The sequence below is a fragment of the Sinocyclocheilus grahami genome, unplaced genomic scaffold, assembly GCF_001515645.1.
Source record: "Sinocyclocheilus grahami isolate Dianchi unplaced genomic scaffold, SAMN03320097.WGS_v1.1 scaffold630.1, whole genome shotgun sequence".
In the NCBI taxonomy this organism is placed as follows: domain Eukaryota; kingdom Metazoa; phylum Chordata; class Actinopteri; order Cypriniformes; family Cyprinidae; genus Sinocyclocheilus; species Sinocyclocheilus grahami.
The window spans coordinates 206,262-221,713 of record NW_015505809.1 but is presented as its reverse complement, the minus strand read 5'-3'; the positions used below and the strand labels follow the sequence as shown (position 1 = coordinate 221,713).

At 38.9% G+C, this 15,452-nt stretch overlaps 1 protein-coding gene across 1 annotated transcript; it reads right to left on the bottom strand.

Annotated features, from left to right (window-relative positions):
* Positions 1–3,358: 3,358 nt before the first annotated feature.
* LOC107558043 (speckle-type POZ protein-like A) lies at positions 3,359–15,156 on the bottom strand. The gene is made up of 12 exons (XM_016241651.1): positions 14,979–15,156; positions 14,157–14,286; positions 13,391–13,527; positions 10,198–10,319; positions 9,965–10,116; positions 9,665–9,792; positions 7,001–7,178; positions 6,523–6,578; positions 6,303–6,425; positions 5,268–5,410; positions 5,116–5,169; positions 3,359–4,639 (listed from the first exon to the last, which is right to left on the bottom strand). The coding sequence occupies exons 3-12, from the start codon at positions 13,466–13,468 to the stop codon at positions 4,495–4,497; spliced, it is 1,179 nt and encodes a 392-aa protein (XP_016097137.1). The 5' UTR covers positions 13,469–13,527; positions 14,157–14,286; positions 14,979–15,156; the 3' UTR covers positions 3,359–4,494.
* Positions 15,157–15,452: the final 296 nt, after the last annotated feature.

The window sequence follows — 15,452 nt, the reverse complement described above, 5'->3', positions numbered from 1 at the left end:
GAATTCGGGAATTCGGGCCTAACGACACTAAAGTCGTCCTGAAACCAAGGCACGGTTACGTACCTAAGGGGCTCTCCACGAGCACAGGTGCACAGGTCATTAAGCTCTCCGCGCTTCCTGCCTCTGAAGAGGACAGAGAGCTATCGGCGGTCGGAACAACTCTTTGTCAGCTTCGGTAACCGCACCAAAGGGCTTCCGGTCACGAAGCAAAGACTCTCTAGAGGGATAGTAGACTCCATCTCGCTAGCGTACTCTTCTTTGGGTCTTCAATGCCCCATTGGAGTACGGGCCCACTCGACTAGAGGCATCGCCTCGTCTTGGGCATGGTCCAGTGGTGTGTCCATTGCGGATATTTGTGAGGTGGTCAGTTGGGCCTCGCCGTTCACATTCGCAAGGTTTTATAACCTGGAAGTCCCGGCCTTGCAGGCAAGGGTCTTTTATGCTTGAAGTGACATGCGCTGTGTAAACAGATCTGGCAGAGAGCCCTTGGCCGTATCACGCTCAAGCTCTCTGGCATTAGTTCACCTGCTAGCTCTGTGTAAACAGATCTGGCAGAGAGCCCTTGGCTGTATCACACTCAAGCTCTCTGGCATTAGTTCACCTGTTAGCTCTCAACCCCTGGGTGTCAAAGTTACAGGAGTACTCTGGAATGATTAACCAGGCCGGGTGTGACTTCAGGAAGCTCAGCCCGTCTTAGCCTTGGGTTGTTGTTAACTTCTCTGTGGGCATTGGTTGCTTATGGAATTTGATACTTTTAGTCGTTCCACTATATTAGCACGGCGTGATTGTACTGTGTTCCCATATGCGTCTAGCAAGACGCAGTACGAGTGTAGTATCGAAAGGGAACGTACTCGTTACTAACGTAACCTCGGTTCCCTGAGATACGGGAACGAGTACTGTGTTGCTAGCCGTGCTATGTAGCTGCATGACTCAGTCGTCGCTTCAGTCAAAATAACCTGAGAATCCTGTGGCAAATGCTCGCTTATATAGCCAGATGCCCCGCCCATTCTGGCGGGCTTTGGCAGGCTTCGTCGCCATAGGCTCATGCAGCTCTGCTGCCTAGCCATTGGTTTGTTTTTAATACGCTGCACGAACCAATGGCCGTGCAGTTACACTGCGTGAATGAAAAAAGGCTTCAGTTCAGGAGAAAAAAAGGCTTTTTCCCATATGTGTCTAACAAGACGCAGTACTCGTTCCCGTATCTCAGGGAACCGAGGTTCCCTCTCAGTCGGTCACTCTCGACGTCACGTCGGAGGATGTGATCGCTCGGCTCCGAAGCGAAAAGCTGAATATGCGCTGCACCTGCTGCCTACTTATACTCACGCTGTGATCAGCAGCAGCTGGATGCAATAATCGCATGCCAATGTGCATTGGCTCGTTTAGTTTACACTCGAAGTAGATTGGTCCCTCTAAGCGAGATCCCAATTCGTCGGTCCTCCGACGTGACGTCTCCGTTCCCTCCTTCAGGGAACGAGGGTTACATACGTAACCGAGACGTTACGTTAGTAACAGAGTACGTTTTTTCTTCAATAAAGCAATTTATAGAGCACTTCGATGAGCCTTCCTGAGGGTGAGAATATCAAATGTCATGTGGCTTAAAAACATTAGTTTTTTTAAATGTCCTTTTATTTTAAACATTGTCATTTTTACAGTGAAGGAACAATGCCATATTGCAAAATTGCACCATAAAGGGTTCATTTATTGCTTTTATTCAGTATGACTATCACAAATTTAACCATGAAGCATATCCAGACAGTATATGTGAGATTTTTAGTGAAACATCTGCATATCCGCTGTTGTTTTTATGACCGCATAAAACACTGATTCTTCAATCAGTAAAATTTAAATCCTGCAAAATCACGTTACCTCTGGATAAAAAAAACATTACATCTTGTGATGTTTCATTTCATCAATCTTTAATACATGATCATATTCAATAAAAAGCTTTCTGATGTATAGACCAGTGTTGCATAGTTTATGCATATGAAAACGATGGACTCTTCCTCAAATGTGAACCTTTTGTTTCTTTCAAAATGGATTGTCATGTTTTTGGCTTTCAACATTGACGGCCTCCTACCATCCGATTCACACAGAAGAAAAGAAAAGAACAAAAGACAAATCTGAATTGTCCTATGATGGAAAAAAAGAACAACTATATGAATCTGCAATGTCTCATTAACTCAGTGGTGCACTTAAAAATTGTCTTCCAGACAGACAGGAGTGTTATCACAGAGTTCCCTAGGAGCCGCAGAAAAAGGTCTGCATGAAACGGCATGAAAAAGATGCGTGTTTGATAGCTCGGATTACGGACTGCACGCTGTTCACTTTAATTAGCCCTGATTTTCCCATCATGGAGGGTGCGAGAGCAATACGTTGCGACTGCTGCAGAGATCACAATGATCGCGGTACCACAACTTACGCTGCAGTTACAGAACCAGGAACAATTGTGCTAATGCTGTATAGTATTTAGAATAACACTGCAATGTTTGATCAATCACAGAATCACTATTATGTTTAACAAAATGCAATTTGCAGTTCAGCTCGATGGCCGGTTGTTCTTATTGGCCATTGCACCACCTCTTTTTTTACCTTCTTGAAATGCGTTAACCAAACCAAAATGCAAAACATTGGTAATTTTGCAGATGACATTTCACTTCCTGCTAAACGTAATAAACTCCTCAGGATGAGATCATGAAGCATAACACTGCCCTTATTTATATAATAAACCCTATGTAATAATATAATAAACTACTTAGATTTACAGTAGATGACTGTTAATTAGTGGGAAACTGCTACTGCCAATTTAGACACTACTTCATTATAAACTTATATGTGTATATATATATATATATCATTCAAAAATGTAGGATTAGTAAGATTTTTTTTTTTAAGTAATCAATACTTTAAAGATGCATTAAACTGATCAAAAGTGACAGTAAAGACAATGTTACAAAATATTTCTATTTCAAATGCTGTATTTCTGAACTTTGTTCAAATAATCCTGAAAAAAAAGCAACATTTGTTTTCAATACTAATAAGAAATATTTCTTGAGCACTAAATCAACATATTAGAATCATTTCTGAAGGGTCATATGACTCTGAAGACTGGAATGATGATGAAAAAAATTCAGCTTTGTCATAAGAGGAATAAATTACATTTCAAAATATATTAAAATAGAAAACAGGTCTTTTTAAAACAATGTTACTGCTTTTATTGTATTTTTGGTCAAATAAAATTCAGTCTTGGTGAGCATAACAGACTCGTTTAAAAAAAAAAAAAAAAATCGTACCGACCCCAAACTTTTGAGTGAAAGTGTATTATATAAAATAATACATAAAAACACCACTGAATGCTGAAAAACTTTTTTAATGAGTTAATGCAGGCATTCTCGCAGACAATATTTTTTTAAAAGATGGAACAAAATCCAGACATCTTCACAAAACATGTCCTTTAACAGAACAAGTCAGTATAGCATGACAATGTAGAGTCGTCCAAATCACTGTCAGTTCAACTGTAACACCACAGCTCAAAACAAAACAAAACTCTTGATAGATCGATGACAACCAATCTTTCTGTACTTCCCAATCACACATTCATCAGTCCATCCATATAACATACTCCGTAATGCCACACTGATGCTCAGCATCCAAATATTTCCTGATCACAGAGGACAGTGTGCGCGAAGATGGATTGTCTTGACTAGTTCAATCAGGTTACACAAATGAAATTATGGGCCAGACAACTTCAAACTACTTGTCTGTATATGGCAGACCAATTTAAGGGAAGCAACACTATTGAGTCTCAAAAATGTAGTCGTTTGTAAACTTGTGAATAGATGACACTTTGAATGTTATCACAGGTCAAGGGGCAGGACAGAAACAATAATTCCTTGTTACAAACATCAATACAAATATCTGAAAAGCATATTTTCCCACAATATGGAATAGTACTAGTATTCTCTCGGCTAAACTGTGTCTTTACATAGAAATCGTGCCATCAATATGGGGCATAGCTATCTTTTCAAAAAGTGTAAAGAAATTACCTTGCACTCATTGTGTTAACATTTATTTAATGTCTAGTCGCACAACTAAACATTAGGAGTATATACTATTTCCCCGTGGATTGAACTCCTGACGCATTCCTAGGAAGCGCCATATAAAACAGCGAGACTTTGGAAACTAGTGCAACAGGGAAGAGGCCTGGTCTCATGGGACAAGGCAGGCACAGAGTAGAACTGAGATAATTCAAATACTCCACACAAGAGTCATGGCAGATAGTTTAAGGCTGTTTGAAGTGACAGAAAGATTCGCAAAATAAAGCTCAGATGCCGAACCCATCGCTCAGGAAGGGTGTGAACAGCTTTCGCTGCCGTTGAGAAGCCAGCCTGTCCCAGTCACATGCTGTCAGGTCTGATGACAATGGGATAGAGTCAAAACTCTGCAGTTTTCTGGCTTTTGCCCCAGGACAGGCCCAAGAGAGAAGCAGGAACATCGTCACGACTGTTTTAGGCGCTTCCTGGGCAGACCGAAGTGGGGGCACTGTGCTGACGCGAGTGCACGGAAAGCCTCCGCCACTAAGTGAGGATGAGACTGGATCATTGACTTCCAGCCCGCGGTCTCCATTATGTCCGTGGCGTGACTGTCAGGAGAGGGTGAAGACGTTTCAGTATTAACACAAGACACATTAAAAATCGATAACAGCAATGTGGATTAATTCAGTCTAATGGAGTAAAAAAATAAGGTAAGAGAGGCTCGATTCAATGGTGCATATGGGAGTCTCAAGCAACTGTCTATTTATACAAAAGGCCATTTTCCTCCGAATAAGCATGCACTAATGCAGTAGTTATTGCTGTTCTGAAAAATACGATCAGCAGGGCGCCAGGGATCTATAATACCGACTTTGTGATATGTTTATAATGCAGAAATGTTCTCTTCCTTGACGTTTCAGACAGTCAGACTCTATTAATAACTGGTATCAGGAGATATGCGGGCTGTGGGTACCAGCCAAGCAGCTCGGGCTGCCCAGAACCTAAAACAATGAATTCTAATGCATCTAAGAGAGCAGATAAGAGCTTGGTATTAATCTTGTGTCACACATATCAGCTAATTACATACTTGCTATTCCAGTTTTTCCCATCTTTACAGCCCAGCTGTCGGAGGACACTGCACCTATGGATAAGATAGAAGAAAAATACTCTCATTCTCAGGCTGGTAAACAGCCATGGCAGCAGGAATTTATCAAGCAGAGTTTCTTTGGCGGAGCTTGCCTGTTGATAAAATCTATGGCCTGTGCTTTGAGCTGCTCTGCGCTGTGCAAGTCGGCCAGGATGAGGGTGTCTGCCACGTTCTCCACCGAGAGGCTGTTGCAAAGGGCTTCCTCACACATGACCTTTAAGCGCTCCAGAGCATACTGAGAAAACGACACACATGACTTATACAGAACAACACTCAAAAGGTTTGTGATGCCATTTAAAGCATTAGCTCACCCAAAAATGACAATTCTGTCAGCATTTATTCACCCTCATGTTGTTCCAAACCTGTATGACTTTCTTTCCTCCATACAACACAAAATAATACATTTGTAATCATTTACCCGTCCATTTTCTGAAGCTTTTAATCTTCAAAAAGGAAAACACACCATAAAAGCATTACTGAAATAGTCCATATGACTATATTCTGAGACAAACAGAGCAAAATGTAAGCATTTATTCGCTGAAAATCTAGCTCAAAAATTATTTGTATTTAAAGAAGTATCTTGTGTTCACAAAGTCTGCATGTATTTGATTAAAAATACAATAAAATCAGCAATAGGCAAATATTGCAAATAACTGTTTTCTATTTGAATATATTTTAAACCGTAATGGTAAAGCTGAATTTTCAGCATCATTACTCCAGTCTTAAGTGTCATATGATCCTTCAGTAATGATTCTAATATGCTGATCTGGAGCTCAAGATACATTTCTTATTATCAGTGTAGAAAACAGCTGTGCTGCTTGATATTTCTGTGAAAACCGGGCTTTATTTATTTTAGGACTCTTTGAAGAATAGAAAGTTTGCCATTTATTTGAAACAAAACTTTTATAACATTATAAATGTATTGTCACTTTTGATCAATTTAATTAATCCTTGCTGAATAAAAGTAATAATTTTTCAAACTCCTCAAACCTTTGAATGGTAGTGTATCCCAATATGAAATAAAACACATAAAAATAAAATAAAATAAAAACACCAACAGATGTTTAAAATTAAATTTAACAATGCATTTAACATTATTTCAAGATTTAATAAAACTTCAGACTTACTTTATCAGCTGCGGCTAATAAACTATCAGCCATTTTCTCTAAATTTGGTGCTTTTCCTGTGTATATGAAGCCCATCATTTCTTTGAAAACCTCTGGTTCAACATCGCTGATGTCCACCCGGTTCTGCAAGAAAACAAAGCAGCTTATGAACTCGTACGCTGCACAACGGAAAGCTTATCTAAACCAATACTGAAATATATAAAGAGCATCAAATGCATACCTTTTTACTCTCCTCCATTTCATGTTCAAACATGGCATTAAAGACCGGTGACCTCGCTGTCAAGAAAGCAATAAATTTGTCAGTCACATTATATGAGCATCTCTCGATATGTGTTTACAGTCAAACACAAATGACACAAGTGTCCAGTTTTCATTAGATTATTCCTGACCTGTGAGTCAATCTACACAGCAAAAATAAACAAAGCCAGAAGTCACATTCACGAACCCAGTCGTCCTTTAAGGACATTAGCTGTGGATCACACTGTGGATTTTCAGTGATGAATCTAGATCTGTCATATTGAAGAATTACGACCTCAGAAAGTAAAAAAAAAACACTACCGCCAAGGTCACACAAACTGTCTCCCCACACACAAACACAACCCCTCTGAAGGGTGGGTGCTGAGCTAGCGTCGCTGGGATGAGAGGAGGACATGGAGCTGATGTGGTCAGCAGGGCTGGGGGGTCTGGATTAAACTCACCTGCCAGGATGGATTTGTGGGCTTTGAACTCCTGCCCTCCCACATATAGAGTGCAGTCCGTGAAGCGTGAGCATTCCCACAAGTTACCCAGGTCATCGGACAGCTGGCACTCCGGAACCTTCAACATGTTGATGTTGGATTGTCCGGAGATGTTCACAGAGTCCTGGACAACACTTACCTAATTAACACACATCATACGTCCAATTACACAATGTGATTTACTGAAAAGCCATCAAACTGTTTTAAAAATTATTTATTATAGCATGTTTTTTAATGCATATTTTATGCATGTCACTTTGCAGTTAGGGCTGCAAATCAATATCGCAATATGGCTTAGTTTGATTTAATTAAATAAATATTTGCTTTACCAGTGTCAGAGTGAAGTGTGGCATTTACATGTGTAGTTTATGATAAAGTGTTTTTAGCTTCTGAGAACGGCTTGGTTCATTTAATGTGAATCGAATTCAGACAGGCTGAGATCATGGGCTGCATGTCTGCAAATCAACACATGATGCCAAGCTTCAGTTTGAAAATAGCAGTAACAGTAGCAACCCATCAAAAAAAAAAAAAAGCTTCATGGTTTACGGTTTGAAAATGAATGAAGTATTCTTATTTTTTGTGAAATTGAATACAGCAATTTTTCATTAAATTAAAAAAATTGTATTATTCAAATTTTTAGTTTTATGACAATGTTTCTTTTTTGTTTAATATTTTTATTTCATAATAATGATTTTTATTTTATAGTCATTGAATAGGTCAAAAGTAGTGGGAATGTGGCCTAAAACTTTGTGACCAAAGTTTTTGCCAACTCTGGTGAAGTCATCAGGTGAAAATTCCTGTATAATTTCATATTGCAATATATTGCAGGAAAACAAAATATCGTGATGCCACTTCCCCCCCCCCCCCCCAATATGATTTAGTCCTATTTGCAGGATTCACTTACTTCTCTGAACTGTGTAAAAATGTGTTATGGCAAATTTGACTACAACCAAATCAAAGCAATGGTGTCATCCATGACAAAACATGACATCAAATGATAGACAAATGTTAAATAATTGTTTTGAGCAAACTATTGCTTTAATTATGTGACTGCAACAGCAATGGAGACCGCACAGCAAAAATGCTTGAATTTATAAAGTGCTCCAATTTATACGTTCTCTGTATATAATGTTGACAAACATTTAGAGTACTAGCAATCCTGCCCGCTACTAAAATATTCAAGAGTGTTGCGCAAAATGGAGGTGTAATGAAAGAGGGGGGAAAAAAAAAGCTTTCATGCAAAATGAAAAACAACTGCAGCTTTCAGAAACTCAGCTGATGAAAGCATCCTGCAGTTGTTTAATAGTTTTTCAGGCAATAATAATCTACAAAAACTGTCCAATTAATGAGGGAAAACATATTATCTGCAATTTGCATTTAGTTTCAACTTTGCCTTGTGATATTGCCAATTTCCCTGCAAATATTAAACCCTGCAGCGGATCTCAACAGGCATGTCGGCTATTTTTCAAGCAAGACTCATAATTGCGTTACAGTAAATTCATTTGACAACCCATTTCATTTGCTGCTCTAGGTGACGTCTCTATCCTGCTATGTTCTGAAGAGAAGGGCGAGCGCTGTCAAAAGGCTACTCAGAGCGCGCTACGTGCAGGAAATTCAATCTGCGATCTACTTCAGAGAAAAACATTTAGCAGGCTACACATTTCCATGTTCTATGAAAAACTCAATACTAAATCACCCAGATGACCATGTCAAAGTAACTAAGGCTATGTCCACACGAAGCCAGAGCTTTCCCTATCCGATCTTTTTTTTCTCCTCGTCTCAAGAAATATCTGCATCCACACGAAACCACGATAGCGACAAAAAAGCGATTTAGTATACATGCCAGACCAGTATGTGGCGCTGTAATTCTGCCACAGAGATGACTAAAACAGAGAAGACTTGTACCATGCGCATAAAGCTTGCGCGCGGTATACAAACGAACATGGAACAATACATTTATTAATCTGTGTCAATGTTAGTTAATAAAAAGACAATCGTTCAGTGTTTGTTCATGTTTTTGTTGCTGTTACGTGACGTAGTGTCTGACTAGGTGCGAGACGTGGGCTGATGACGTCATCGTTTCAGAAAATATACATATTGGCTGTCCACCCAAAAACGCAAGGGTGGTGTTTTCAGATTTATCCACTCTGGGACCCAGTTTCAAAAATATCGGTTTCACTCTCCCAAAACGCCGGACCCATACAAAAAGTATGCGTATAAAGCTAAACGTGTCTCCGTGTGGACGGGGCCTAAAAGACAGAAGTAAAACTGGATCAAGCAAATGCTAAAAGATTTGTTCTGCAGATGGATCAAAAACAAATAAGAATGTCTGAGATGGTAAAGAAATTTTTTTTTAAATCTAGTTCAAAAAGCAAGTGTGAAGTTCTTAGAAATGTAATATTTGATTTCATATTAAAACACTCACACTGTTAGGACAGTTACACCACTTGCACACATTTTTGACCTCACAGAAAACAATCTATTATTGCATAACACCTAAAAATGCTTTAGGACAAATAATGCATTTTAAAATGATTAATCATGTGGGGTTAACCAATATACATTCATGCATGGAAGGTTTGAATTTGAGGAACCGGACAGATCATGAAGTAAACGCATACTTGCCTCACAAAATAACGTGAGTTTATCATCGGGTAGCAGCCCATTTGCTTCATCAAGCAGAAAATCTCTCCTAATAAATTTTTTGAAGCCCCAGTCTTTGCCTTGGACGAACCGATAGGCTCTTTGGCTTTCTGCATTGGGTCGAGAAGTAAGGGGTAAGTAAGTTACAAACCAAAAGCAATCAGCCAATAACAAACTTAAGTTCAAGACACTTGACATTACAAATTTATGCAGGACTTAAAACAACATGACTCCAATAATTTTATTTCTAATTAAAGCTTTTTTTTAAGACAAAGTTCTCACCCATAGCTTTTGTCTCCTCCCGTTTAGCGTTCAGTAAAGAAAACTTGAACTTTGCTCTGACTTCACTTTTCGGACAACTAACTAGTAGCAAATATAGCGATAGATAATCTTTACTTTCATCATCGAGTCCCTTCGGATTGACCCGTAGGCACCTGAAGACAGACAAAGATGTCTTATAACTTTTGAATATTACAACATTATAACACACACAAACACATGCATAGGCTCCTCACCATTTCATCTTATCATTAGGCCCTGAGGAGAAGGTAGAGCTCTTCAATACTTCACCCATCTCTTCTCGACAGAAGCTGAAGTTGTTTATGGTCCACATGTAGGAAAATTTCACTACCTTGACCTACAAGATCAGCAAAGATTACCATCAGTGAAAACTGATAACCGTCAACGAACAAAGCGATGTGCTATCATTCCTAGACAACAACACGCCAAATGCTACAAGAACAAACGAACAGGCAGCTTTCAACTTCAAATGTGACTTTTTACTAACATCCGAGTCATTTGTAAGCAACTAAATAGCTCCTATTCAACTTTGCATTGCATTTGCCTGAGGTTAAGTCTTACCCGTCGGAAATTAGTCTCAGTATCATTTTACCATATCTGATAAACCAGCATGACCACATTATGATGACTGCTTGAGTTTCATTATCACTTGCACAATGAAGTGTCACCCTATCTACTTTAATGCACTGATTACCCTACATTAGATCAAACTGTGCACAGCACCATAACAAGCAAGAGATCAAAATACACGCATTTGCTCAAGCCACACTTGTCATTTCAGAGAGCCATATTAAGGCTGAAAGAAATGGTCAAATTTATTAGTATTAGGGCTGGGTATCGAGATCGATACTTTTTAGAAACCGACCGAAATGCCTCGATACCATCAGGTATCAGAAAATCTCTCCTAATAAATTTTTTGAAGCCCCAGTCTTTGCCTTGGACGAACCGATAGGCTCTTTGGCTTTCTGCATTGGGTCGAGAAGTAAGGGGTAAGTAAGTTACAAACCAAAAGCAATCAGCCAATAACAAACTTAAGTTCAAGACATATTAAGGCTGAAAGAAATGGTCAAATCTATTAGTATTAGGGCTGGGTATCGAGTTCGATACTTTTTAGAAATGCCGTCTTGTCGTTCGGTACCAAATTTCGATACCTAAGGGGTTAATTTCATCAGCATCAGTGAGCCAATAAGCCTGCAGCACTAGCCGATGTGTTCGACTAGAAGAGGTGCGGCGCAGATCGATCAGTGTTTGACCTCCGCGAGAGCGATTCGAAAGCGCACAAAGCAGTCTGCTCTCTTTAGCTCTCGTGGTACTGTAATACACTGATCGGTCTGCACAGTCAGTCCACTTCAAGTCGAACACACCTACTAGTTTACACCGGTTACACTCAGAGACGTGGCGCACGCGTGAGGCTGTAGTGCGAATGCGTCCCAGCCCAGCCCCCTTAGATGTAAGGCTACATTTACACTGGTGCGCTTATGTTTTAAAATGAAAACGATCCTCGTCATACAGGCGTTTCCACTGCGTTTCAAGCCGGCTTTCCACTAGCGACAAGCGACAGACCGGTCATTCATTTCCAATGGAGAGTAGCGCGGGAGCTGTGTGGAGTTCCGATCATATGCAGATGTCCGTTCATACTACGCGAGTGAAAGCGCGTGTTATATGACCATTCATGCAAACTGTAGCATCATGCTACATAAGACAATAAATAAGATTTATATTTTACTCAAAACTCACTTTAAACCACCATCGAGTGTTTGTAATAACTTCCGATTGCCGTCTAATGTGTGTTTTGGCCATGTAATGTTGCTGAAATTAAATCATGGATCATGGAAGAGAACACAAGCAGACAGCGCTGGAAGCTGCTAATGCTCATCAGTAAATCAGTGGAAAATAAATAGAAATCATGATTCTGTCTGAGCTATGCGTTTTAAAATGAACACGGACTAGTATACATGTAGCCTAACAGATGTGTAAACTGAAGACTATTTGAGCTTTATTAAAACTATTTGCACTGATTTATTGTGTTGGTTACATTTTGTTCCTTTGTGCAGTGGCTCAGGAGATGAGTCTTTGAGTTTGTATAAACATCAACAAGCTGAAAAATAAAACCAAAGTTTTTTTTTTTTAGATAATGTAATCTTGTTCAAATTGATTTCATAAAATTGGTATCGAAAAAAGCATCGTTCAGGAACCGGCATCGAAGTCGAGGTATCGGTATCGAAAAATTTTGAACGATACCCAGCCCTAATTAGTATAGTGCTTTTCACAATCATTTTAAAGCAGCTTTTCAGAAAATCTATGTTTTTAATATTTTAATATCTTCATTCCTTAAAGTCGTATTTAGCAGTTAAACCCCCATCGAGTGTTTGTAATACCTTCCGATTGCCGTCTAATGGGTGTTTTGGCCATGTAATGTTGCTGAAATTAAATCATGGATCATGGAAGAGAACACAAGCAGACAGCGCTGGAAGCTGCTAATGCTCATCAGTAAATCAGTGGAAAATAAATAGAAATCATGATTCTGTCTGAGCTATGCGTTTTAAAATGAACACGGACTAGTATACATGTAGCCTAACAGATGTGTAAACTGAAGACTATTTGAGCTTTATTAAAACTATTTGCACTGATTTATTGTGTTGGTTACATTTTGTTCCTTTGTGCAGTGGCTCAGGAGATGAGTCTTTGAGTTTGTATAAACATCAACAAGCTGAAAAATAAAACCAAAGTTTTTTTTTTTTAGATAATGTAATCTTGTTCAAATTGATTTCATAAAATTGGTATCGAAAAAAGCATCGTTCAGGAACCGGCATCGAAGTCGAGGTATCGGTATCGAAAAATTTTGAACGATACCCAGCCCTAATTAGTATAGTGCTTTTCACAATCATTTTAAAGCAGCTTTTCAGAAAATCTATGTTTTTAATATTTTAATATCTTCATTCCTTAAAGTCGTATTTAGCAGATTAGTGCTGGGCGATAACAGTTTACATTTTGCAACAATACAAGAAATCAAGCAGTTAAGATTTGCTATATTGTACATATCACCCTAGGTGAATATGCTGTATGCATGCGGATAACTTTGGACATAATTATATAACCAACTTTATATAAAGAGGCAGCGATAACATTTTGTGATGCAATAAAAAAAAAAAAAAAAAAGAAATCAGGCAGATATTTGCTATACCATACATATATAAATAGCTTCACGTGAGTGTACTGTATTTATGTGGATGAAGTTGTATGCGACGCATATTCAACTTTACATACCTGTACAGAGCTGTGCGATAATACAGTTTAGATTTTGCAATGATATAAACAATCACGCAGCTGAGACCTGCTATATAAACAGCTTCTAGAATACTTCAGCAAAGTCTGTACATGACTACTTGAGCTGTCAGTCCATCTCACCTGGGTATAGCACCAGCTCTCAGCCACAGGTCCACTGGACATCTCCCCTGGAGGAGGAGGGGTTGGGACCCCTGACATGGCCAGCTCACTCCCCACTACAAGAAGAGCTGATGGTCCCAAAGCTTTCACCACTTAACCTTTATGGAAACACAGAGCAAAGGCATCGTTTAAGAAAAATAAACGGCAGCAATTTCTGCCTCTCCTCCTGACCTTAAAATATCAAATCTTTGACTTTGCCATCAGCAAGCCATTTTGTGGTCAAATGAGAATCATTGCTAACCCCAACTCAGGGCACAGAATCTATCAAAACGCTTTTAGGTGTCAAAGTGGAGGAAGGAAATGAAAGAATATAAGCTTTATGAAACCTATGACACCGGAAGCGTGCAATATCACAATCCAGTCTGTAGTGTGACAGAACATCACCGCAAAAATGTGTTTTAAACCCATGAAAATGCTTACGAGAAACTAGCACTAAATATAAACGTACTTGACGCCAAAAATCATCAGAATCAGTTAAGTCCAAACTAAGTAGTGACTAAATGGCTTGTTGGCACAGGCCTGACAGGCAGGTCTGAACTTGCCCTTGTTGACGGGGTATAGTCAAGGGCACATTAGTTGTATTTTGGTAAACCAACAGACAAATCCGCCTCATTATACTTCACTCTTAACCAAACAATTTAAAAAACAAAAAAAACTTTACAGACAAAAAACTTTGCAAAACAAAATGGGAGTTAAAATAATAACTGCACACCACCCTCCAACTTACCTAAGCGTCAGTAAATATCTTGAATTTCATTTCTTGATGCCATTGTACACATGTATCAGGTAAAACTGAAGAAACAAGTTTGTGTTTTACTGTGACTTTACAGCATGATCCAAGAGCTCCCCATCCCAACCTGTGAATATAAACACATATCTTTCATATGATAAACTTTGCCATTTCAATCCTCTCTTTAAGCATTAATCAGTCCCTAATTAAAATAAAATCAGTACTTCATGACATTATCAGGGCAAATAGCAACTGAAATTACATTTGTAAATAAAAAAAATAGGCCTATATTATGACATATACTCAACATTCACAGCTATATGACTTCTGAATAACATTGATTGAACTCTAGACTGCCATTATGATAAACATTACGATATTTACAACATAACTTAAGTTCAGTGAGCTCCTAAATTGAGTTGCCAAAAAAATTAACCCAGGCCACTGAAATTAAAAAAAGTTTACTATACACATAACAGATTACATTTTTTGTTGTTCAGTTATGTGCATTTGTTTCAATCGGAATGTTTTCTGGGCTTGGTCAACATGACAAAAAGAAACTGGTTAGCCATGATAATGCAAACATCAAATCTTATGAAAAGAATTGTGTGGTCAGCTTCTATTGTTTAATTCTTCATTGGCTACATATCATTAACTGAAAGCCCAGTATATCAATGAAACAATGTAGTATTTTAGGGACAAAAGGAATCAAGTCTTTTGTTTGAGCTAATCAGATTCTTGTCGGCTAGTTGGCTATGTGGTTAGCAAGCTAAACTATATCCACAACACTGACAAAAGTAGATCAGTTAAAGCACAAACCTTTTCTCGTCATTCTGTCAAAATATTGTTAAATTCAAGGTTCGGACGGTCCTTGTGGGTCTGCTAAGTTTAATCGGCACTATTTACGACTGAAGTGTATTTGTGTCTTTTCAAAAGCAGCCCATCACAGTAGCTTGCAGTGTGCTGCTTATCCTGCCAATGAAGGAAGCGACAGCACAGGAGCAGACATGGCTGCGCTCCACTCATTCCTCTGGCGGTATGTAAATCCGCCGAGCGGGGGCGCACATCGGCCCAACAACACAGACGTGTCCATTACAGATGAACTGATACCCGAGATAGAGTGCAGGGATGTTACTACGTTATAATATACATCTTTCTCCATAGAACTAAATATGGTGGAAGCGTATATCATGTTTGTTAAACCTGAGGAAACTTAGAGTGATCTCTCAGCGCTTACCATTAGTCAATTGTGATTGGCTCAAAATGGCAAGCGTTGAGAAAAGTAACACTTCC

Bases quoted from the DNA above. Each gene is read 5' to 3' on its own strand.
- LOC107558043 (XM_016241651.1), bottom strand. From the start codon at position 13,468: ATGTCAGGGGTCCCAACCCCTCCTCCTCCAGGGGAGATGTCCAGTGGA. The intron at 10,117-10,197 runs GTGAGGAGCCTA...GTCTGTCTTCAG, and splicing joins CCTAATGATAAGATGAAATG to GTGCCTACGGGTCAATCCGA. The intron at 5,411-6,302 runs GTAAGTCTGAAG...TCGTTTTCTCAG, and splicing joins TATTAGCCGCAGCTGATAAA to TATGCTCTGGAGCGCTTAAA.